At 37.8% G+C, this 25,702-nt stretch overlaps 1 protein-coding gene across 10 annotated transcripts in view; it reads left to right on the forward strand.

Moving 5' to 3' along the window:
* Nucleotides 1–25,702, forward strand: part of LOC126257076 (serrate RNA effector molecule homolog) — a 221,354-nt gene that overhangs the window by 158,465 nt on the left and 37,187 nt on the right. For 9 of the 10 annotated variants that reach the window (XM_049955538.1, XM_049955536.1, XM_049955533.1 and 6 more), the window contains 2 exons: nt 9,998–10,228; nt 23,668–23,694. In XM_049955538.1, the coding sequence (XP_049811495.1) occupies nt 9,998–10,228; nt 23,668–23,694 (258 nt within the window). The remainder of the gene's footprint in view (nt 1–9,997; nt 10,229–23,667; nt 23,695–25,702) is intronic. The other variant, XM_049955537.1, reaches the window with a different exon arrangement.

The following is a 25,702-nucleotide window of genomic DNA, read 5'->3' on the forward strand; positions in this document are numbered from 1 at the left end:
AAAAAAGGTGGAAGACGAGCTTTTTTCTCCGCCCCGAGTTTCAACCACTGCATTTTCATACATTATCCAACGAAGTAAATACAAATTCCGTATTGTTCATCTTCGAATGTAGCAGCATTTCAATGTACTATGAAAATCCGACTGGCAAGACTGTTTGGGATGTTTGTCAATATGGCCAACTCTACGTTCTGAATTTTTTCCTACCTGTGAGAAGAGATGGTTGCTAATAGGAACTTTTATGAATTGTGAATCACATGCAGTATTCTCTTCACCATAAGAATAATATGAATATAAACGTTTTGCCATGTATTGTTTCGCGTTTGCTGCTATCTCATTTAAATCCTGTCTGCCTAATAAACTACGAAACTATAGTGAGACAACAGCAAACGCGGAAGAATATACATATCATGTCATGTTTATATTCGTATTATTCTTATGCTTAATAGTGATACAGTCAGAAATGAAGCACAGCAATTGACTAGATTTTTAAATCTAAGATAACTAATTTCTGTGCAGAATGTAATGTACTAAAGAGGCGCCTGCAAAGATTTTCAAACGGAGAAAATTTTTCGCTAAACTCTCGTTCAGAACATCTTCTATCATACGCAGTTTATTATTTGGTTCTTGTTGATCATTATCAAAGAAAGCAGCAATGTGAGTATCAACAAATAGCAGTCTCTTGCCATTGTTTCGCTAATGAAACGATTCCTCTCTCTCTCTCTCTCTCTCTCTCTCTCTCTCTCTCTCTCTCTCTTTTTTAAGCGGCGGTAGCGCACACAAAAGCAAGCCATGCCGCGAGTGGCGACCGGCCGTAAACACGCATGACGCACTATCAGAATGCGACAAACAATGCATGACACAGTACAGTAATGCATTTTCAGCTTAGAGTGATGTAAACACCTATAACAAAGAAAACGGCGCTTATCAGATCAAAGAAAAATAAGCAATCAATTCAAACCAGACGAAGCACGTGAAAAGGAAAGGGTACCCATATAAATACGAACGGAGCGCCTGACGCATACCAATGGCTACCTGGTAAAGCTTAACTGCTAAGCTTACGACTCGAACCAAACTACTGTAGCTGTATCGTCATTCATTCGACCTAAATTGTGTATCATATTACAGTGGACCAACTTTGTTTCGATTTGGAGCTGCGGCCTAAAACTTTTCTCTCCCCTTGAATTTCGAGTCTCAAATTTCAGGTGCGGCTTAGATTCGGGAAATTTTTTTTCCTTTATTTCGAGTCTCATTTTTCAGGTGTGGCTTAGATTCGAGTAAATACGGTACTCCCACTTGTATACCGTGTCGTGTTGATTGTTTTCCCTGCACGTCAGTGTTGAAACTCCTGTCTGTGAGGTATTAGTGTATTAGACACACCAGCCCGTCGGGGAGTCCTGCTTCGCTGAGTTTGCGAATGAGGCCGTTGTGCCATAGACGGTTGAAAGCCTTTTCGATGTCCAGGAACACCGCCCCTGTTGGTTTGTTTGTGTTGAAGCCATGTGTTATATGTTCAACGACCCGTAAAGAAATTTGGCTTTCATTAACCGTTTCCATAGAGGCAGCCAACTTATTTGAACTGTTCGTTGAGTTTCAAATTCATGCCATATACAGCATAATGCCATAATAAAGAACCAAACATGAGATAATGGATTACTGGTACTGGTACTAGCTTTTTCAGAAACTACACTGAAAAGCTTATTACAGGTAGGGGCTTACTTCAGTGTGAATCTGGTCATTCAGTTGTGCACTGTAAGGTGAATTATGCATTCTAGTATAGTTTACGAAGTTCCGGTGCTCGTGGAGTGTTCTGGTGTCTTGTTTCTTTTATGACATACTGTAAGATCTCTTAATGCTATTAACATACAGACATACACAAATGTTCACTTGAAGATGACTAAACAGACAGTAGTATTGAATATAAAATTTTGTGTGAAATATATTGACAGTTTTAGCTGTATTTTACGAATCTCCCTAGCGTGAAATACAATGTTTTTTGATCACAAGATGTATTTCAACAGTTGTCTGGTACCTTCTCTAGGCTTGATATTATTTCTTAATTTGGATTTTTTACATCTTAAGTTTACAGAAAACCATTCTTTGGTAAATCATACTCACCCACAAGGCTTTGTATTTACTCCTGGAGTAGGAATAAACTGTCAGTTACACTGTTTCTTGGCTTCACAAATAACTTTGCTAAGTTTTTATAGAGTTTGACAAAACTCATGCAGAACTTATTGTTCCTAATTCTGGTGTATATTGTTCCTAGTTCTGGTGCACAAAAATAACTTTTTTTATTTATTCAAGAAATTTGTATTCCTTTTTACTATTTTATTGCAGTGTTGTGTGGATGTAAACCTGATTGGAAATGCTAAATAACAGTATTGCACAGTACGAATAAAGAAATATATGTCAAACCCACTAAATAGCTAAATATTAGGGTACTTTGAGTTGCAAAGTCTAGTTTCGAAATGAGTATTATGCCAAGGACTGCTTTCTTATTTTGCATTCCCTATCTGGGTAGGATATGATTAAACAATAACTCCTTATATCTCCTCCAAACAATATCTGCAGTGCTACACATTGTCATGTGGTATCCCACCACAAATGAAATTTCAAACAGAAATGCAACGAAAGGCTTATGAACATAGCAAACCACAAACATGGGCTTCCTATGTCACTGTGGCAGCGTGAGCGCATTAATGCCTGTTTTCTGATGCTCTCTGGCAATTGTTCAGTTAAACCTATTTTTAATATGTCGCGGGAAAGTATTGCGAACGGTAGGTTGAGGAGCATTATGCAAAATGAATTATGTTACTTGTGAGAATTTTTCGTGATGAATTTCTTAAATTGCGGAGTGTTTGACTCTCACTCAGAACTTAACACTTTGAGGACAAGCCACTTCAAAGAATTTTGGGTCCAGAAGATCAGCCATTCATGTCATTATTTAAAATTTTGCTGCACATTTGTGTGTGATGTATCTGAAAGTGTAACACATGCAGGAAAGGGTAACACATGTAGAAAAAGACCAGTATTATAGATTAAATCTTAGCTTTGCTTGTAGCTACACTACAATGAAGAACCAAAGAAACTGGTACACCTACCTAATGTTGTGTAGGGTCTCTGTGAGCATGCAGATGTGCCACAACACGAGGTTGCATGGACTCAAGTAATGTCCGAAGTAGTGCTGGAGGGAATTGACACCATGATCCTGCAGGACTGTCCACAAATATGAGGGGGTAGAGATGTCCTCTTAACAGCACATTGCAAGTCATCCCAGATATATTCAGTAATGTTAAGTCTGGGGGAGTCTGGTGGCCAGTGGAAGTGTCTAAACTCAGAAGAGTGTTTGTGGAGCCACTCTGTAGCCATTCTGGATATGTGGTGTGTTGCATTGTCTTGCTGGAATTGTCTAAGTGCGTTGGAATGCACAATGGTCATGAATGGATGCAGGTGATCAGACAGGAAGCTTGTGTACATATCACTTGTCAGAGTATCAGGGGTTCCATATCACTCCTATTGCACCCGCCCCACACTATCACAGAGCCTCCAGCAGCTTCACCAGTCCCCTGCTGACATGCAGGGTCCAAGGAGGTTGTCTCCATATCTGTACACATCTATCCACTCCATAAAATTTGAAACGAGACTTGTCTGACCAGGCAACATGTTTCCAGTCATCAACATTCCAATGTCGGTGTTGACAGGACCTGGCAAGCTGTAAAGCTGTGTACAATTTTGGTAAACATTTTTGGAAAGCAGTGATCAATTAATTGTTATATTTTGACTAAAGCAGCGAGGAGAGCTCCGCCTACCATCCTAAGGAGCCATAGGTCTGATGATGGTTTTGTAGAAAGAACCGAAACCGGTTACCTGTATCATTAAAACATACATGACGTGATCAAGACTGAACTTTAGTCAAAATATGTAAAGCTGTGTGTTGTGCAGTCATCAAGGCACAAAAGTGGGTATTCGGCTCCGAAAGCCCATATCGATGGTATTTCATGCACTTGTTGATGGCCCAGCATTGAAATCGCAGCAATTTGCAGAAGGGTTGCACTTCTGTCACATTGAACAATTCTCTTCAGTTATCATTGGTCACCTTCTTGCAGGATCTTCTTCCGGCTGCATTGATGTCAGAGATTCATTGTTTTACCGGATTCCTGATACTCATGGTACACTTTTGAAATGGTTGTACGGGAATATCCCCACGTTTTCACTACCTCAGAGATGCTGTGTCCCATCGCTCATATGCTGAGTGTAATACCACATTCAGAACCTCACTTAAATCTTTTAACCTACCATTGTAACAGCAGTAACTGATCTAACAACTGCGCCAGACACTTTTTGACTTACATAGGCTTTGCCGACCACAGTGCCATATTCTGCTGTTTACATAGCTCTGTTTTTGAATACGCATGCCTATACCAGTTTCTGTGGTGCTTCACTGTGTATGTACATTACTTTAAACCATTAATGTTTTGTGTTTGTATGTTCGCACTATTTAACAGTGATGTTGCTATCAGCGGACTACATCACAAGTCCTATGCTCTGAGTATGTGCTGTCATTGGCTGGCGAGGTCACATGACATGAGCTATGATTGGCTGAAAAAAGTGCTTCGCAATCTCAATTTCAGTGCTTTGGTATCTAATATACTGTGTTTGGTGGAATTCATATTTACACTTTCATAATAAGAAACTACGCAGTGTGCATGATTTGTACATCAAAGGTCTTTCAAAAACACCTTTTTTCTTTGGTTTGTTTCCTAAAGTACTGTGCTGATGTATAAAATCTTTACCATTAAAAGGATTGATAAGTCCTGTAGCTCCGAGGGAAAGTACACTGTCACTTAACGTAGAAAAAGTGAGTGTTCACCTGGGAAAAAGTGTGTTTTTAATCAGGAAATCTGGAAAAAATTGGAGTCTTCTTGTTTCTTGTCCACATATACGCCCTGTTTTATTTTGGGGAGTGGTGTTGTTATGTTGACTTACATATGCCGATTCCTTCAGTACATTATTCATTATAGTTCACCCACATTGCTGTTCTCTTGTTCATTATGAGACATAATCGTGAATTATCACTTTGATTTTGCGTTGATAATTGTATACTCTTCGTAATAGTGTGCTTCTGGGTGGTGTTGTGGATTGTTCCCATTTTATGTACTATAGTTTGACAGCTGACCCAATCTTCTTCTTCAGGTGCTTGCTGTCATCTGGTTGGAGTCAAGACAGCAAGCACACTAAGCAGAAAAACTCGCAGCATCTGAAGACAACTGGGTCAGTCCATGAAATATAGTGCATAAAATGGAGTCAACATCTTGACAGAACACCCAGACATACGTTGTATTCTGGTCAAAAAGTATAGCAGCTCTTGAATTATTTCTGCTGAATTGTAGAATGGTAAAATTGATGATTGACTGCTTGTCTTAGAAGAATAAGATAACAATCAGATCTTGGACTTTCTTGGCTTAATGTAGACAGAACTGGTGAATCCCAAAAACTAGAAAACCACTAACTAATGTCAAGGGAGTAAATGAAAAAAGGAAAAAAAATCATCTTGTCGAAATTTGAAGCTCGTGTTACTATTTCTACCCATGTTTTGCAGAAGTCAAACATATAGGAAATATACAGCCAACTGGTTACATATAACTGTTTGGTACAATTGATGTAGATTTTAGCATCTACTAAGTGTGACTTCACAAGAATGAAATTTTGAGAACCCTATATAATAATGCATAGAAAATTTAAGTTTGACAAGAAAACACAAAATTTTGTGAGTACTGGAACAACCAGTGAAAATTTTTTGTTACGTAATTGTAACTGTTCATTATGGGTCAGGCCATCGTTCCTAGAAATATGCTTGAAAACCTTTAGCTCTTCGAGTATGTTCAGTCTATGACCTTTCTTTTCCCATTGTAAAATGGGAATTTCTTCAGTGCTTTTCAGTTTGTGACCAGAAATCAACAGATAATCAGCAAAAGTGGAATTATGTACATTAGTGCCTGTTTTCCCCAATAAATGTTATTTGGTCCCGACATCATAAGATCTTCCAGTTTGTCCTATATAATAAATGGGACACGTACCACAAGTGATTTTATACACTCCTGAATTGTGAACTTGAGATTGTGAATAAGATTTTTATGCAAATTACTATTAGTGGAAAAGGTAACTTTGCATCCATATTTTTTTAATAAGACTACGCCGAATTTTATAAGAAACAGAGCCTAGAAATGGAAGCCAGAAAACATATTTGTGCTTGTCACTGACAGAAACAGCACTGATACCTAAAATGATCACTTTAACGTCAGTTTTAAGTTTGAAGATCTTGTGAACCATCGAGAGATAACAGCTGTTATTAACTGCAGTGGTTTATATTATATTCATCTCGTTACTGAGCTTGTCAGATGACAAAGATACAGAAACTGCATGATGAATGGCTGAATGGAAAAATACTTTTTTATGGGAATGAGCATGCACTGAAGTAGCAGGCATAATTTGATCTGTATTAGTTGCTTTTTGAAAAATACCAAAAGTAAGTCGGTCATTGTCAGTAGCAGTTCTGAGGTCCAAGTAATTATTGTTATTTTCTAATTCACAAGTGAAGCTGATTTTTTTCCAAGGAGTCTATAGAAAATTTCAAACTAACGCTGAATTCCATGCTGGGAACCACTGTATAAAATTATTGAAGAATATCTCTTCTAGTGAAGTGATGAAAATAGGGTTAAGATGCCTGCCTGTTTGTTAGACATTGCCAGGCCATCAGGCTGATGGTATAGTTTGCCATAGAAAACAAAGTAATTGTATTTTACTACTGTTCTTAGAAAAATAATTGGGTCAGTGATCTGCTTGTCAGAAATATCTTTTTTAAAAGTATGTAGGTTTCTTTCAATGCTGTCAATGGTTGTTTGAACAAGTACGAGGGCAGTTCAATAAGTAATGCAACACATTTTTTTTCTGAAACGGGTTGTTTTATTCAGCATTGAAATACACCAGGTTATTCCCCAATCTTTTAGCTACACAACACTATTTTTCAACGTAATCTCCATTCAATGCTACGGCCTTACGCCACCTTGAAATGAGGGCCTGTATGCCTGCACGGTACCATTCCACTGGTCGATGTCGGAGCCAACGTCGTGCTGCATCAATAATAACTTCTTCATCATTCGCGTAGTGCCTCCCACGGATTGCGTCCTTCATTGGGCCAAACATATGGAAATCCGACGGTGCGAGATCGGGGCTGTAGGGTGCATGAGGAAGAACAGTCCACTGAAGTTTTGTGAGCTCCTCTCAGGTGCGAAGACTTGTGTGAGGTCTTGCGTTGTCATGAAGAAGGAGAAGTTCGTTCTGATTTATGTGCCTACGAACACGCTGAAGTCGTTTCTTCAATTTCTGAAGAGTAGCACAATACACTTCAGAGTTGATCGTTTGACCATGGGGAAGGACATCGAACAGAATAACCCCTTCAGCGTCCCCGAAGACTGTAACCATGACTTTACCGGCTGAGGGTATGGCTTTAAACTTTTTCTTGGTAGGGGAGTGGATGTGGCGCCACTCCATTGATTGCCGTTTTGTTTCAGGTTCGAAGTGATGAACCCATGTTTCATCGCCTGTAACAATCTTTGACAAGAATTTGTCACCCTCAGCCACATGACGAGCAAGCAATTCTGCACAGATGGTTCTCCTTTGCTCTTTATGGTGTTCGGTTAGACAACGAGGGACCCAGCGGGAACAAACCTTTGAATATCCCAACTGGTGAACAATTGTGACAGCACTACCAACAGAGATGTCAAGTTGAGCACCGAGTTGTTTGATGGTGATCCGTCGATCATCTCGAACGAGTGTGTTCGCACGCTCCGCCATTGCAGGAGTTACAGCTGTGCACGGCCGGCCCGCACGCGGGAGATCAGACAGTCTTGCTTGACCTTGCGGCGATGATGACACACGCTTTGCCCAACGACTCACCGTGCTTTTGTCCACTGCCAGATCACCGTAGACATTCTGCAAGCGCCTATGAATATCTGAGATGCCCTGGTTTTCCACCAAAAGAAACTCGATCACTGCCCATTGTTTGCAACGCACATCCGTTACAGACGCCATTTTAACAGCTCCGTACACCGCTGCCACCTGTCGGAAGTCAATGAAACTATACGAGACGAAGCGGGAATGTTTGAAAATATTCCACAAGAAATTTCCGGTTTTTTCAACCAAAATTGGCTGAGAAAAAAAATGTGTTGCATTACTTATTGAACTGCCCTCGTACATTAGTATAAAGGTTTGTAATATCTAATGAAAACAATTTACTATCTTGATCACGCTGTAGATCTTTGATTTTATTACTACATTTTGACTATTTTGAAAAACAAAGGATTTTTATATTTGATCATGAAAAAACCATGCTAACTCACAAAATGAACTGTTCATACTGTTCACAGTCAGATGTATCGGATGGTGACTTTTATGTACTTCAAGCTGGGAACACACTTTTGGGGGCTGTGGTTTCATATTAATAAGCTGTTTGTTATGAAATGGTTTAAGCAAATTCCTAGCACTGTTAATGAAAAACCTAATTTCTTTTTGTATCATGGGGGTGGGATTCTCATCTAGCTCTGAAGCATTATTCTTTTCCAAAAATTGTAATGCATTAGACACACATTCGTTTTGAGTAGCAACGATTACAGCATTCCCTTCGTCAGACTTCGTTATAAGGGCATTGTTTTCTTTTAGCTTGGCATTAATATTTTTAATCAATTTTTTATCGCAATCATTTTGACAGAAATTTGTTACTGCATGTTTCTCAAAAATACTACGAACATCGCCGAGCTGCCCTCATTTGTCGAGAAGCATCCATTTTGACACTATCAAGGCCTATTTTAAGATCTATACTTTCTACAACATTTTTGTGTGACAGATTAGGCATTACATTGTATTTAAGCCCTTTTTCCAACAAGGCAGTTTCTTTTGGTATAAAATGTATTTGAGTCTTATTCAGAATTTTGTTGAAAAATTATGTTCAGAACTTTAGAAACTACGAGTAGGCTTTTTACAGGTAAAATGCTCTTTAGATTAGCCAGTTCCATCTCATGTCGTTTTGCAGTACATTTGTTATAGTTATCCATCCCATCATTAATAAAATCTCCAAATGCATCAATTTGAAAATTAATCTGTAAGCGAAAAATTTTATTGAGTTCCAGATACAGAACTTAGGCTTCTTCATTTAATCTGTCCTTTTTCTTATTTAAAGGACTAATTTTGTTGGAAATAATTTTTTGACTAGGCACTGAAAAGTTTTTGGACTATTTGTTCATTGTTTGATGTTAAAATGGGATTTAAGGTAACTTGGCAAAAGTCAATTTTCTTCGCAATGCTTGTTAAAATTAATAGACATACCTGTGTTTACAATTTCCTTCTTATATCTTCGTACTTTTGATACAGCCTGGGATACTTGGGCCACTAGAAATCTTACAGTTTTAAACATGGCTGTTTCTCAGCAACTGTGTATAATTTTTGAAAATAGGAATTATGCAAGCAACTGGTTGCAAATAACTGTTTGGTACAGTTGACCTAGTTTTCGACATCTGCTATAGATGTATTCAGCAGAATGAAATTTTGAGAACTCTGCAAAGTAATTCATAAAAAATTAAGTACAAAAAAAAAAGTCATTGTTATAAATCCAAATCTATTTTTTATGATTGAAGACTTATAACAAAAGAATAGCACTTGTCAGATGATTGTCATTAAACTTTCCAAATTTAGTTATGGTTTAGGAAAGAAAACATATTACTTTGTGCAAAGAAGCTATTTTTGTGATATAATAATAATTGTGTTCGTTTTTCCTCCTAGTTCTGTTTCGCAGTTTATTAGTTTACTTGATGTTATCCAACAATTTATTGTGATGTTAAATGCAACTTATTTGTGGTCCTTTAAAACTTTCTTATATTTTTCAGTTTTTCCTTGCCTACCATTGGTTACTGTTACTGTATATTATATTGCCATTTCTTTGCAGCTGCGGGATTGTGAACTGGGAGCTATTGTAAATCGTGACTTAAGCAGGAGGATTCGAACTGTAAACGGCATCACATCACATCGCCAGGTTGTCCGAAATGACATAAAATTGTCAGCTCGTATAGTCCACAATTTGGATGCGAAATGTGGACTGTGGCTTGATGGAGAAAATAGTAATAATAAAACAGAATCAGCAGAAGCAGATAAGAAGAAAGATGAGCAGCATGTTCCAGTATGTTTTAATTGCATCCTGTTTATTATTTGTAATTTGTATGTTTTATAATGCTGGTGATCTAGTGAATAGTTCGGGATTTCTATCTTTTCAGCTGAAGGTTTCGACCATACGTATGTGAGAGATTAAATTAGCAAAAATATGAATGAGATTTATGGGAATGTTGTGGATCAGGGTGAAGCAAAAACTGCACAAGCTTGTAAATAAAATTTACGAAATCAGGTGAAGTTCCACTTATTTTTTGTTTTAAAAAAAGTTGTAAAGCAAGAGTGGACAGATGTGGAAATTACCACACAGTCAGTATGGTATCACATGAATTAAAAAGATAGTACCCTTTTTTATATATGGCTTGGAGGAGACCAGTTTTTGGTTATATAATAGGTGCCACATTTATGAAAGACTAGGAAACCTTACATAGCATTCGCATTTACTACTCCGCTTAGCACTGATGGGGTGGTGCAACAGGAATGAAAATGACTTGGTATGATTCAGTAAAGAATATGATGTGTCGAAGAGAGTGATGATGCATTTTCATTTTCTGCCATTTTAAAAAGGAACCTTTGCTCTCTTTAAGAGCACTCAAATATTAGGGATTGAATGTAGAACTTCAATGCCCTAAATTTTCTTACTTTTCCTCTATGTACTATATGTCTGCTCCTAAATGTTCATAAAATTTACTATGTCTGCTTTTGTTTCTGGCTTCAAATTCTGTTATACATGGCTTTCATTTAATTGTGTGTAGCCTAAGTTTCAACATTTTTTAATATATGGGAACTATTTGTTGCTTGCCATTTAATGTAGTTGTCTTGTTTTTCTTGAAGCCACTCACATCAGTACTTGATGCCATAGACCTGCGGATATAGCTTCAGGGAATGTTTTTTCCACTCTGGTTGCAAGCTAATGTCTAAATGTTCTTATCAATTTATTTTTAATGGACAATAATTTTACTTTTTAAAACTAAATGTGCATCAAGATTAATGTTTTAGTCACAAGAACCAATATGAATTTCACTTGGTCTCAGTCTGTGCCTCCTAAAATTGAATTTTTATTCATAATCCATGCTCACCACTTAATTTGATATTCTCACTTTCCTTGATGAAAAAACTGTTGTGCCAGTGGATGGAAGTACAGCACAGAAAGAATTGCTACTTCTTGATGCACAATCCTGAGGAAGAGATTGTACAGCTCTTAGAAGAATGTCTAAGTGAAAATGGGAATGACAATGATTTTGATGACAGTGATTCATTTGTAAACAACTAGTGAAATGCCAGTGGAAACATCCCCCCCCCCAGTGAAAAGTTTCAAAAACTATCACACTGTGAAAAGTTTGTGTTGTAATGCTTATGTAAATACATTTGCTGAAAACGCTCTTTTTTGTTCTAATATATACTCTGTTGGTCAGCGGCCTCATTGTTTCTACAAAGAGACTCGCACAATTCTCTGTGGCACACTTGCTGTCCAGGCAACGGTGATTTACATAAGAATGTATGGAGACACCCTGTGTCTGCTTTATGGATTGTAAAGGGTTAAGAGAGGAGGAGGGGCTTATAAGATTAGTCTTAGAAGAGTATGTGGAAGTGAGGAGGAGGCTAAAGATAATCTTTCAGACCCTGACAAGTTGCTGGATAGCAGCACATGCAGCAGCATCAAGAATGAAGCAGTGGACTGTCAGAAATGAAGAAACTTAAGAGCTACTACAGGAAACTGGTGGTGGTGGTGGTGGTGGTGTTTATTTGTTTATTTTCAACATACCTCATTACAGTGTTTAGGTTTAATTTTTATATAAAATAAATAAGAAAAATTTCTGAGTGAGGTGGTGCAGTGGTTAACATGCTGGACTCACATTTGGGAGGATAATGGTTCAAACCAACGTCTGGCCATCCTGATTTAGGTTTTCTGTGATTTCCCCAAATCGCTTCAGGTGAATGCCAGAATGTTTCCTTTCAAATGGCACCACTGATTTCCTTCCCCATCCCTCCCTCATCCAATGGGACCGAGACCTTGCTGTCTGGTTCCCTCCTCCAAATCATCCAACCAACCAACCAACCAAACATGTCTGACTGTACTTAATTATAATAGTATAAATAGAAAAATATGCAGTTAATTGTATGCACAATAGTTAACTTCTGTGTAATCTATATTCATTTAAGGCAGTGTTTCACAGTAATACAGGTACATACCATATTGTCATTATAAAGTTTTCAGATAGAATTTTTTTAAAAAATCTTCAATTGACAGAATTATTCATGTGCTGGGAGAGGTTATTATATTACAAAATTTGTGAAATTTTTTTCACTTTTTAATTGGTTTATCAATGGGTCAGTTGCCTCTCTTTTCTGCAATACGCTTCCTTAGTGTGTCACTCTCGTATTAAGTTCAAGCCACACATGTGAGTGGTAATCTACAGTTAGATCACATTCAGTACATACGCAAGCAACAATGGGGGGGCTAGCTTCAACTGATGAAAGTAAGACATTAATTTTCTGGGCTTGTAGCTTGCATTGTTGTAAGATGACCGTGGCAACTTTATGGAAATATGATTTAGTCAGCCCATTTCCTTTCCCAGTTTTCTTTTGATGTGCTGCTTAATTTTATTTTGTTCACGGATGGAGAAATTCCCTTGTAGCTTTCTGTTGCATGTTCTTGAGCTGCTTGTTCAGCCAGTTCATTGCCAAGAGTTGCTGCATGGGCTTTCATCTATTCAGAGTTAATATACCATTTCCTCTAATCCAGTGGTTTCCAACATGGGGGTAATAACTCCTTTCAGGGGTAAAATGTAATTTTCGGAGGACTAAAAACAGAAAGATTAAACTGTTTTGGTCATGAAACTTAATTTTTTTTAAAAGTTCCTTACTGTTACCTCTATTTCACAAGACTGTAATATTGATTACGAATGTATTAACAACAGCTTCCTCAAATAGTCCACCCACCATACATATGCATCCATGGCAGGAAAAGTGAGACACATCACATGTGCTGAAATGTCTCATGAAGACACCTTCTCAGTGTTGTAGGAAGTTTCTGCAATAGACCATATATTGTTTGAAAGTCCCTTGGGCATGCAGCTGGATCGATTGATTATTGTTGAGCAAATTTTTGACGGCGTAACATGCCATCATCATCAGGTTACTTTTTGAAAATTTATTCTACAACAATTAACCAATCCGGTTGCATGCCCCAGAGATGCACAAGCTGGGAAAACCTACGAGCACACAAGCTACATATATGCTTTGTTATTCACTTTGCAACAATAAACAAACTAATTGACTGCACAACACAACAGTAATTCTGTGATGGCTGCTACACTGCTATAGACCCGACACTTTATTATTATGTAATGGCAGTTATAGCATACAAAGCATAGATAGCCTGAAGTCTTCCATTTTCCGTCAGTGAAGAAGTAAAGAGTTCAACAAGTAAGCGATTTACAAACAGTAACTCTAGTTGTATAAAAGTGATTTTAATTTACTTGATTCTAAATGAAGTTGCTGGATGGTGGAGAAACAAGTGCTGCTGGGGAGAGAAGTGGTGTAGAAGAAGCATTTTTTGTCAGTGTCTACCCTCAGTGCGAACCATCAACATTATTTTTAGAGGAGGAGTTGTAGGTAGGACTTGCAGTGCACTAGGAATTGCTTCAAAAAGTTATTAGAAATAAGGAATACCAGTTGTCTCATTGACTCATTAGTTACTGGTTTAGTAAAACATATACAGAAACTAAATATGATTTATCTTTCATTATTTTTTAAAATTAAACTGTTGAAAGTAATTTATTTTTCATTCTAAAGTTCAGTTAGGCACTAATGTTCATGGTGAAGGGGCAGGTGGCGGCAGGGGGAGGGGGTGAGATAATGCCTAATGTTGATTTCACTTAGGGGTAATTGTATCAAAAAGGTTGGGAACCACTGCTTTAATGCAGTTCCCTAATTTTGTTTCCGGTCTCTTCTGTTTAATATGCATAATTCTTGGAATTTAACAAATTCAGCATAGTTCTGCTCTCCAGGTGTATTAACTTTAATTTCTTATATGTTATCTAGTTACTCTAAAAGTCACAAAATTGCTAATCATTCTTCTTGGCTAATAATGCCCCCTTTCTGTACTCTGTATTTTAACTGATAGGAAAGTGCGCTATTAATTATTATTGCCACTCATGAATCTGTTCCATAGTCCAAATAAATCCCATCAGTGTAAACCGCTACTGGGTATTCCTTGAGGTTGTAATCTTCTTCTGCTCCTTTACTTGTGGCAAGGACCACTGTTTGCAGTCTAAAGGAGTATCTATAGAATGGACCAAGTGTTCAATGTTTATAATTTCATATTCTTCAGCTATTGCCTGAAGTATAAAAATATCAATGTAATGTACAACACTTCAGCAGATGTTGTTCTGTGAGGATTAGCAATCTTAATGTTGATAAAAGTTTGGATTTCAGCAGATGACGTTGTGTAAGGATTAGCAATCTTAATGTTGATAAAGCTTTGGATTCTTCAAATCCTTAGTTACATTTTCTTCTTAGTGCATAAAAACAAATGGGAGCTGCTTATGCCACTGTTTGTCGTGTAGCTCCATTTTAAAGTCCCCATTTAAGCCTCACCAATTTGGGTAAAGAATGAATTAGTTTCATGCACATTTCAGTTATGTGTTGTATATATTCATTAAAGGTAAATTTAGAATCAGTGATTATTCCAAGTATTTCAGTAATTCAGCTTGTTGCAAAACAGTATTGCTTAGAGCTATACTAACTGTTGTTTCGACTTTCTGATCTATCCCCATTATTAGCATTACTTTAGACTTCTGGTCATGAAATCAGATTTTGTTGTTTTGGGCCCAAGGTGTGTGATATTTTTCCATTTCTGTGTTGCAGTGCTCCTCAGCAATAATGAAAATGCTAATAAAATGTCAGTTTGGCTTTCAGAAAGACTTTTCAACAGGAAATGCTATATTTGCTTTCACTGGTCAAATATTAAGTGCTCAGAATAACCGAACATCGCCCTTTTGGATTTTTTGTGGTCTCCCAAAGACTTGGGACTAAGTGCTAGATAAGCTTGTTCTATTAGTGGCACCGAGCACAAATGGTTTAATTCATATTTAACTGGAAGAATGCAGAAGGTCGAAATTAACAGTACACGTTGTCTGCAAAAATCAGCAGAGCCTCTAACTGGGGAGGTATCAAGAACTGTGTTCCACAGGGTTCAGTCTTGGGTCCCTTAATGTTTTTAATCTCATTATATAAAAAGGCAATGTCTCGACTGACTGGCTCATCATCCCCAGCCCAAACTGCTAAGGATACAAACTTGAAATTTGAGGGAGGTGTGGATCTTGTACTGTAGGCGTCGTTTAAGAAGGTATTTTTCGAAATTCCATTGCTGAGGGGGTGAAATAGAGGATGAATTTTTTTAGCGTCACTATTAAGGCAGTTTTGAAGATAGACCTTTAAAGATTGGTATTTGGATTCCCAGTCAGAACTAAAGAAATACATGTTTAAGCACTTTTGGAATTTATTTTAATGCCATGGATGTGGAATAGGAGGTGAAAGTTTTTTGAAGTCATTCATTAAGAACTACTAAATTATTTTTTAAAGTTTCATCTATGAACAACTTCTCGGTTATAAATTTGTTTCATTGTGTCTGGAAATTGAACGCCTAAGGTGGTGAAATACGGGAATGAGATTTTTTTGTGGAGATATTTTATTATGAAAGTGTTTTTGAAGCTAAATCTATGAAATTTTAAATTTGGCATCTCAGAAAAAAAAACTAGTTTTTTAACTCGACCCCTTTGGGGATGAAACAGGGATGAAAGTTTTTATGGAAACATTTCATTGTGAAAGCATTTTTGAAGTTAAATCTTTGAAAATTTGTATTTCACTTTTCTGTTAGAAATAAGATATACATGTCTAACAGTTTTTGGAAATTCAGTCCCTAAGGGCGTGAAACGTTTCATGAAAATACTTCATTGAGAAATTATTTTTAATGCTAAACTTTTGAAAATTGGTATTTGGCTTATCGATTAGAGATTAAAAAATAGGTGTTTCACTGTTTTTGGAAATTCAGTCCCTAAGGGGGTGAAATGGGGTCAGACTGATTCAGTGAGTCATCATTGCCCACCCCAAACTGCTAAGGATAGTGTGAAGAGAATGTGCATCATATACTGTAGGCATTGTTGAAGAAGGGATTGACCAAAATTCCACTTGTAAGGGGGTGAAATAGGGGATGAAAGGCGTTTTGAAAGTATGTCACTGTTAAGGGAATTTTGAAGCTAGAACTATGAGAATTGGTATTTCATTTCTCAGTCTGGAAACTTAAAAAAAAAAAAAGTGATTATGTCAACATTTTTGGAAATTCAACCACTAATGGGAAAAAATAATAGGTGAAAGTTTTTTGAAAATAAATAACTAAAGAACTACTAAAGAATTTTTAAGGCTACATCTATGACAATTAGTATTTGACTTTTTGGTTAGAAATAAAAAAAAATTGAAGCTAAATTTATGAAAATTGGTATTTCACTTCTCAGTTAGCTATAAAGAATTATTTGTTAGGGGATGAAAGTTGCTATGGAACTATCTCCACAAGAGTGCGAAAGGCATGATTAACAAAAGCTTTGGACTCCAGCTACCGGAATCACTTTTTGATCAGAAGTAAATTTGGAAAAGACCATTCTTATATGGCCTTAATTAGCATGAAAAGCTTAGATGATGTTGCTGTTCGCGAACAACATAAAGATTCGATTAAATAAGGGGGGGGGGGGGGGGGGGGAATCTCTTCAGGCCATACAGTCTATGCAAGCAAACAATGGGCACAAAGCTAATGTATATTAATGACTTGTTACTCAGTATTCATAAAAATGCAAAGTAAGTTCTTTATGCTGATCATACAAGTATAGTAATCGTGCCCAACAAACAAGAATTATCTGAGGAAATTGTTAATAATGTCATCCAGAAAATGATTAAGTGGTTCTATCCAAATCGACTCTCGCTAAAGTTTGAGAAAACACAGTATATACAGTTCTGTAGAGGAAATGGCATAATATCATTGATAAATATAGGATTTGAATGGAAGTCTGTTGCTAAATTAGAATATTCAAAATTTCTGGATGTGTGCATTGATGAGAAATTGAGTTGGAAGAAACACATTGATGATGATCTGCTGAAATGTTTGAGTTCCGCTACTTCTGCTATTGCTGTCCCTTTTATATGTTCCTCTGACAGCCAGCAATGCATTTACTGTCCTTAGCCACAGAGAAAATTTGTACTGACTGTTGCATAGAAGATCTGTAGCTCCTTCAGCTGTTCACTGATCCTTTTTTCCCTCCACTTTGCTGTTAACTCAGATGTCTACCAGGAACAGATTTTCTCCCAATTCTGCACTTCAGGTGGAGTGCCTTGAATGCTTTATTGTAAGCAGTATCTAAAGCATCTTCAAATTATGTGAGAAGCATTTCAGTATTTGTTTGTGCTAGAAGTTTTTCTGCCAGCTTCTGGTCTTTCCATTAGTTGGCTTGCATGTCACATTTTCAGCAATCTCCAATGATTTATGCAAAGGCAGGTCAGTGGAATTCCAATTCTTTGACTTGGGATGTACGCCAAAGCATTTTCAATTTTAGGTTCAGGTAAAGTATTTTATGCCTTGTACAGAAAGTGCAGATTATCTCGGAAATGAATCAGTTTGTAAATGTTCTTTATAAAAACCAACAGCTTCAATTCATGTACCCCACCTCATTAGGAGATGTTTGGGGACAATGCTGCGTTCAGCGGCAGTTCTCTATAGAGTGACAAATGATGTGGAGCTTTCAGAAACACTCTTTTGGTGTATTTCATTTACTTCTGGGTGGCTACCATGGACTTCTTCAGCAATACGTTCCAGTTCATGGGCCAAACAGGTGAAGTGGATTAAACGTGGACATAATACACGAAGGGCAATTCCCACCATCAGCCTGTAGATTGAAGCATCTGAATACATAACAAGAACTTTGTTTTCTTGAATGTTCCTCAGGACACAGCACTTTAAAATTGTCATGCACAAAATCGGTTACTGTTGAATGATTTGCGTGTTCCAGCTACATTGCTAGAATTGCTTTGAAAGTGCCGCCAATAAGGTCGGCAGTGAAACTTCCACACACATCTGTTTTTTGTCAGTGGCTATCCATATTTGGTTGTTGCTTACATAGAGCCACACATTTTTCAGAGCATTCTGGTAACAAAAAGCTTTTCATCAGGAATCTGTTGCCTGCAGAACTTTTTTATAAATGCGCGATATTCTGTCACTCAAAGTTTGTACCAATGAAGGTTTGAAGCAACCATAATGGAGCACATATCAGGAAAAATTTATTTATATGGATTGGAGTTTTTTGCATGTGCGTTAATAACATTTGCTTCTAAGACAATTGCTGACTTTGCCCTTTGTTGACTCATTGCAATGTGTTGGGATGTTATAGAGCAGTCAATCTCCTTATTGCATGCTTGACATAGAACAATCTCTCTGTCAGTGGTGAAAACATTGTCCGTTGTAATCCAAGATCTTAATGTAGATGATAATTTTGATGCAACAGTGGTATTCATGAATACAGCCATGACCTCATAAGAAACGCATTTGGCAAACTTTTCTTGGTGCACACACCCTTTAGTTCTGAATTGGTAAAAATTGCTAATATTCGGAAAACTTTGTACTGCTAGTCTTTTGTTTGCCCAGCTACCAGTCTCAACATCACATGAAACCCTTTACAGTACAATACAGTAATGGCCGCGACAATGATAAACACAATACAACTTGTAGTAAACCTGATTCTGATATTTTTCTAGTTAGCAGCCTGTTGTTGTTCTTGTGGTCTTCAGTCCTGAGACTGGTTTGATGCAGCTCTCCATGCTACTCTATCCTGTGCAAGCTTCTTCATCTCCCAGTACCTACTGCAACCTACATCCTTCTGAATCTGCTTAGTGTATTGATCTCTTGGTCTCCCTCTACGATTTTTACCCTCCACACTGCCCTCCAATGCTAAATTTGTGATCCCTTGATGCCTCAAAACATGTCCTACCAACCGATCCCTTCTTCTAGGCAAGTTGTGCCACAAACTTCTCTTCTTCCCAATCCTATTCAATACCTCCTCATTAGTTACGTGATCTACCCACCTTATCTTCAGCATTCTTCTGTAGCACCACATTTCGAAAGCTTCTATTCTCTTCTTGTCCAAACTGGTTATCGTCCATGTTTCACTTCCATACATGGCTACACTCCATACAAATACTTTCAGAAACGACTTCCTGACACTTAAATCTATACTCGATGTTAACAAGTTTCTCTTCTTCAGAAACGATTTCCTTGCCATTGCCAGTCTACATTTTATATCCTCTCTACTTCGACCATCATCAGTTATTTTACTCCCTAAATAGCAAAACTCCTTTACTACTTTAAGTGTCTCATTTCCTAATCTAATCCCCTCAGCATCACCCGATTTAATTTGACTACATTCCATTATCCTCGTTTTGCTTTCGTTGATGTTCATCTTATATTCTCCTTTCAAGACACTGTCCATTCCGTTCAACTGCTCTTCCAAGTCCTTTGCTGTCTCTGACAGAATTACAATGTCATCGGCAAACCTCAAAGTTTTTACTTCTTCTCCATGAATTTTAATACCTACTCCGAATTTTTCTTTTGTTTCCTTTACTGCTTGCTCAATATACAGATTGAATAACATTGGGGAGAGGCTACAACCCTGTCTCACTCCTTTCCCAACCACTGCTTCCCTTTCATGTCCCTCAACTCTTATAACTGCCATCTGGTTTCTGTACAAATTGTAAATAGCCTTTCGCTCCCTGTATTTTACCCCTGCCACCTTCAGAATTTGAAAGAGAGTATTCCAGTTAACGTTGTCAAAAGCTTTCTCTAAGTCTACAAATGCTAGAAACGTAGGTTTGCCTTTTCTTAATCTTTCTTCTAAGATAAGTCGTAAGGTTAGTATTGCCTCACGTGTTCCAACATTTCTACGGAATCCAAACTGATCTTCCCCGAGGTCCACTTCTACCAGTTTTTCCATTCGTCTGTAAAGAATTCGCGTTAGTATTTTGCAGCTGTGACTTATTAAACTGATAGTTCGGTAATTTTCACATCTGTCAACACCTGCTTTCTTTGGTATTGGAATTATTATATTGTTCTTGAAGTCTGTGGGTATTTCGCCTGTCTCATACATCTTGCTCACCAGATGGTAGAGTTTTGTCATGACTGGCTCTCCCAAGGCCATCAGTAGTTCTAATGGAATGTTGTCTACTCCCGGAGCCTTGTTTCGACTCAGGTCTTTCAGTGCTCTGTCAAACTCTTCACGCAGTATCTTATCTCCCATTTCATCTTCATCTACATCCTCTTCCATTTCCATAATACTGTCCTCAAGTACATCGCCCTTGTATAAACCCTCTATATACTCCTTCCACCTTTCTGCCTTCCCTTCTTTGCTTATAACTGGGTTGCCATCTGAGCTCTTGATATTCATACAAGTGGTTCTCTTCTCTCCAAAGGTCTCTTTAATTTTCCTGTAGGCAGTATCTATCTTAACCCTAGTGGGACAAGCCTCTACATCCTTACATTTGTCCTCTAGCCATCCCTGCTTAGCCATTTTGCACTTTCTGTCGATCTCATTTTTGAGACGTTTGTATTCCCTTTTGCCTGCTTCATTTACTGCATTTTTATATTTTCTCCTTTCATCAATTAAATTCAATATTTCTTCTGTTACCCAAGGATTTCTATTAGCCCTCGTCTTTTTACCTACTTGATCCTCTGCTGCCTTCACTACTTCATCCCTCAGAGCTACCCATTCTTCTTCTACTGTATTTCTTTCCCCCATTCCTGTCAATTGTTCCCTTATGCTCTCCCTGAAACTCTCTACAACCTCTGGTTCTTTCAGTTTATCCAGGTCCCATCTCCTTAAATTCCCACCTTTTTGCAGTTTCTTCAGTTTCAATCTGCAGTTCATAACCAATAGATTGTGGTCAGAATCCACATCTGCCCCTGGAAATGTCTTACAATTTAAAACCTGTTTCCTAAATCTCTGTCTTACCATTATATAATCTATCTGATACCTATTAGTATCTCCAGGATTCTTCCAGGTATACAACCTTCTTTTATGATTCTTGAACCAAGTGTTAACTATGATTAAGTTATGCTCTGTGCAAAATTCTCAAGGTGGCTTCCTCTTTCATTTCTTCCCCCCCAATCCATATTCACCTACTATGTTTCCTTCTCTCCCTTTTCCTACTGACGAATTCCAGTCACCCATGACTATTAAATTTTCGTCTCCCTTCACTACCTGAATAATTTCTTTTATCTTGTCATACATTTCATCAATTTCTTCATCATCTGCAGAGCTAGTTGGCATATAAACTTGTACTACTGTAGTAGGCATGGGCTTTGTGTCTATCTTCGCCACAATAATGCGTTCACTATGCTGTTTGTAGTAGCTAACCCGCACTCCTATTTTTTTTATTCATTATTAAACCTACTCCTGCATTACCCCTATTTGATTTTGTATTTATAACCCTGTAATCACCTGACCAAAAGTCTTGTTCCTCCTACCACCGAACTTCACTAATTCCCACTATATCTAACTTTAACCTATCCAGTTCCCTTTTTAAATTTTCTAACCTAACTGCCCGATTAAGGGATCTGACATTCCACGCTCCGATCCGTAGAATGCCAGTTTTCTTTCTCCTGATAACGACGTCCTCTTTAGTAGTCCCCGCCCGGAGATCTGAATGGGGGACTATTTTACCTCTGGAATATTTTACCCAAGAGGACGCCATCATCATTTAATCATACAGTAAAGCTGCATGTCCTTGGGAAAAATTACGGCTGTAGTTTCCCCTTGCTTTCAGCCGTTCGCAGTACCAGCACAGCAAGGCCGTTTTGGTTAATGTTACAAGGCCAGATCAGTCAATCATCCAGACTGTTGCCCCTGCAACTACTGAAAAGGCTGTTGCCCCTCTTCAGGAACCACATGTTTGTCTGGCCTCTCAACAGATACCCCTCCGTTGTGGTTGCACCTACGGTACGGCCATCTGTATCGCTGAGGCACGCAACCTCCCCACCAACGGCAAGGTCCATGGTTCATGGGGGAAGGAGTTAGCAGCCTAGTGCGAGTTAAAAAAAAAGTTATCTAATTTCATGTAGCTTGAAGCTGAAATATATAAAAATGTGTAATTATAGTAAAATGTGTAAAAAAAATGTAATGATGAATTGAAATATATCAACATTGGCAACATAATTCATGAACATTTACACTTCCATATGCATAGGAGCAAAGGAAAATAATATGTAATTATATAAACATCTTGGCTCAAGTTTCCTTATGTTAACTGTGCTAAATGTCTTAGTGCGTCTAGTGTTTCCAATTAAGTTGTGTTGATAACAATATAGTTCTTCGATGAAAACATTGTCAATCTGCTGTTGCATAATAAACTGCATTAGGTTAATCGTTGCTGCTCTGGAGTGCCATAGTTTTATTTGTATGTAACTGATTTGATTTCAAAGAGACCAAGTCATTTGTGTAGTATCGGCTTTGCCATTAGTGATACTTGGGGCATACCGACACCACTGCAGAAGTGATGAACGCATATCTCATTTAATGACTGCTTTTGTTGTAATCACAGTTAACAATTGCTTTATGCGACAACATTCAGTGATCGCTTTGGTTTTTAGGATTTGTTTATCAGTTAATTGTTCGAGAGCTACAAAATGTTGAGTGTACTGTTTTGCAGTCAGAAATATTATTTCCTGATTTCTAGTTGCTTCCAAAAAGGCATCAAATTCTTTTGAAGGCGTGAGGTTATCCTTAGGGAGCTACTCTGCCAGCAGTACACTGCTTATTGAGGAATCTGATACTGGTGGGCCACAATTATATCCTGCATCTATCATTTCATCATTTTGTTGTTTAGCACCAGAAGCAGATGCTGTGTAAGTAGCAGCTATTATGCCTGGCACTATGTGAGCTGCAGTATTAGCTGGAGATGACAGTCACATCAGGTAATGGGAAACATGCCGCCCCCCCCCCCCCCCCCGCCACACACACACACACACACACACACACACACACACACACACACACACACACAAGCCCACACACAACTTAATTACTTACATTACAATTTTTAAACATAAAGAATTTTCTGGAATTGCATAGGTTTGAATAGTGTTTGATTCCTTAGGGAAGAAATACTTGAACATGTGATAGACTATCAGTGAATGAAAAATATTATTACTTCATTCCACATGTCATGTAACTTTTACTTTCTTTGTCTGTTTTTTGAAGTGAGTAGAACTTTGTTCTGCTAGACTACCAGAGGTAAATTATAACGTATAATAGAGATAAATGGTTTGAATCTTGATTTCAGGTTTGTTATTATCACTTGTTTTGTAGCTTCTTCGTATTTACGGTTTCATAAATTTATTGTTGTAAATATTTTCAGTCTGCACTATTGGACCATAAGAAAGATGTAAGTAGCATATTTTGAAACAACAGAAGCAATGTTTTGAATATTATATGCTATTGTATAGATTCAGTAATAATGTATGTAATCAGTAATGTCTATGTACATATTTCCAGTGTAATTCTCTAATGCATGGGGCAGTTGTAACTAATGTCTTGGTGGGGGTGAATTAAATGAAAAAAAAAAAAAAAATTGAAACAGTCAGTATTGCTGTTGAAATCACAGATTTTGTGGTCCATTAGTTTATCATTGATAGTTACTCGACATTTAAGTCCAAGTTTAGTTGAAGAGAACTGTAAACAAACCTTCTAAAGAAGTTGAATGTGCGGGGGAAACTATATCCTACCTGTTTATAACATGAGCTGTATCAAATGAGTAATATGACTGGAGATGAAAATGAAAATGGGTATGTTGTAACTAATGAGCAGGTATTGTTCGTTTGAAGAGAATGGTAATGGCTTTTTTCCCATGTGATATGGCCATGGTGTTCTAATATCTTCTATCAGGTTGAATTTCAATATTAGTGCCAGTAACAGAAAATAATCACAGGCAGTCCACAACATTTTCTGATGTAATTCAGACTTAATATGATGATCTGGATATACTTCAACAGTCCCAAACAACCACTACATGAGTCACAGTAAAAATCATTATCATTGTACAAGTACAACGGAGAACCCAAAAGTAACCGGAATTGTAATGCTGCACATCGTGTACTTGGAGTAGCAGCTTGCGCCACCAGAGGGTTGTAGTAGGAGCTCTGCTGAGTCATTCTGCCACATGGCGTCACCCAACAGTGAGAAGTGTGGTTTCTTTGGCAGTTCTTTGAGTGTGCATGCAGTGCAGACATGACACGAGGAAACGGCTAGTTCTTACAAGCAGCGTGCGGCAGTGAAGTTTTGTTTCTTGCTCGGCAAGAACGCAGCAGAAACTGTTGCAATGATTCAGAGAGCCTACAAAGACCATGCTCTTAGTAAAACACAAGAGTAAGAATGGTTTTCTTGGTTTAAAAAGGGAGAAATGGTGGTTGAAGATCAGCCCTGTTCCAGTCGAGCTTCAACTGCTTGAAGCGAAGACAACATCGACAAAATCCGTGATCTCATCAGTGAAGATAGACGCAGGGCAATCGACCAACTCGAGAACTTGTCTGGGTTGTCCTGGAGCTCAGTTCAGCGCATCTTGACCATCGATTTGGGGATGCGAAGAGTGGCAGCAAAATTCATGCCAAAGCTTCTTACCGGAGATCTAAGGGATCGTCGTGTACAAGCCTGTCTCGAAATGAAGGATGGGTTCAAAGATGATCCACATTTTTTCAACAAAATCATTACAGGTAATAAAGTCATGGTGCTATAGGTATGATCCAGAAAGTAAACAACAGTCATCACAATGGAAGTCACCTGGCTCACCTCAACCAAAAAAAGCTCTACAAGTGAAATCGAATGTGAAAATGATGTTGATTTTATTATTATTATTATTATTATTATTATTATTATTATTATTATTATATACATCAGAGGGATTGTACATTCTGAATTTGTCCCTGAAAACCAGACAGTAAACCAACAATTCTATTTGGAGGTTATGAAATGGCTTTGCAGAAGTTTGTCGTGAAAACGTCCGGCTTTGTGGGATTCTGGCATGTGGTTCCTGCATCACGACAATGCTCCTGCGCACACAGCTCTCAGCATTCGCCAGTTTTTGGCCTCAACGAAGATAACTACTTTGACCCACCTGCCCTATTCACCAGATTCAGCACCCTCGGACTTCTTCCCATTCCCGAGGATGAAAAGAGACTTGAGAGGGAAGCGTTTTGCAGATGTGGAAGACACAAAACGGAATGTCATGAAAGTGCTAGCAGGTATCACAGAGGACGAATTTAAAAGGTGCTTCAAACACTGGAATGAATGTTTGGACAAGTGTATTAATGCTAATGGAGAGTACTTCGAAGGAGATAAAGGTTGTATTTGAAAACAATAAAGTATATGCTTTCTAGAAAGAAATTCCGGTTTTTTTT

Source organism: Schistocerca nitens, chromosome 1, assembly GCF_023898315.1.
Source record: "Schistocerca nitens isolate TAMUIC-IGC-003100 chromosome 1, iqSchNite1.1, whole genome shotgun sequence".
NCBI lineage: Eukaryota > Metazoa > Arthropoda > Insecta > Orthoptera > Acrididae > Schistocerca > Schistocerca nitens.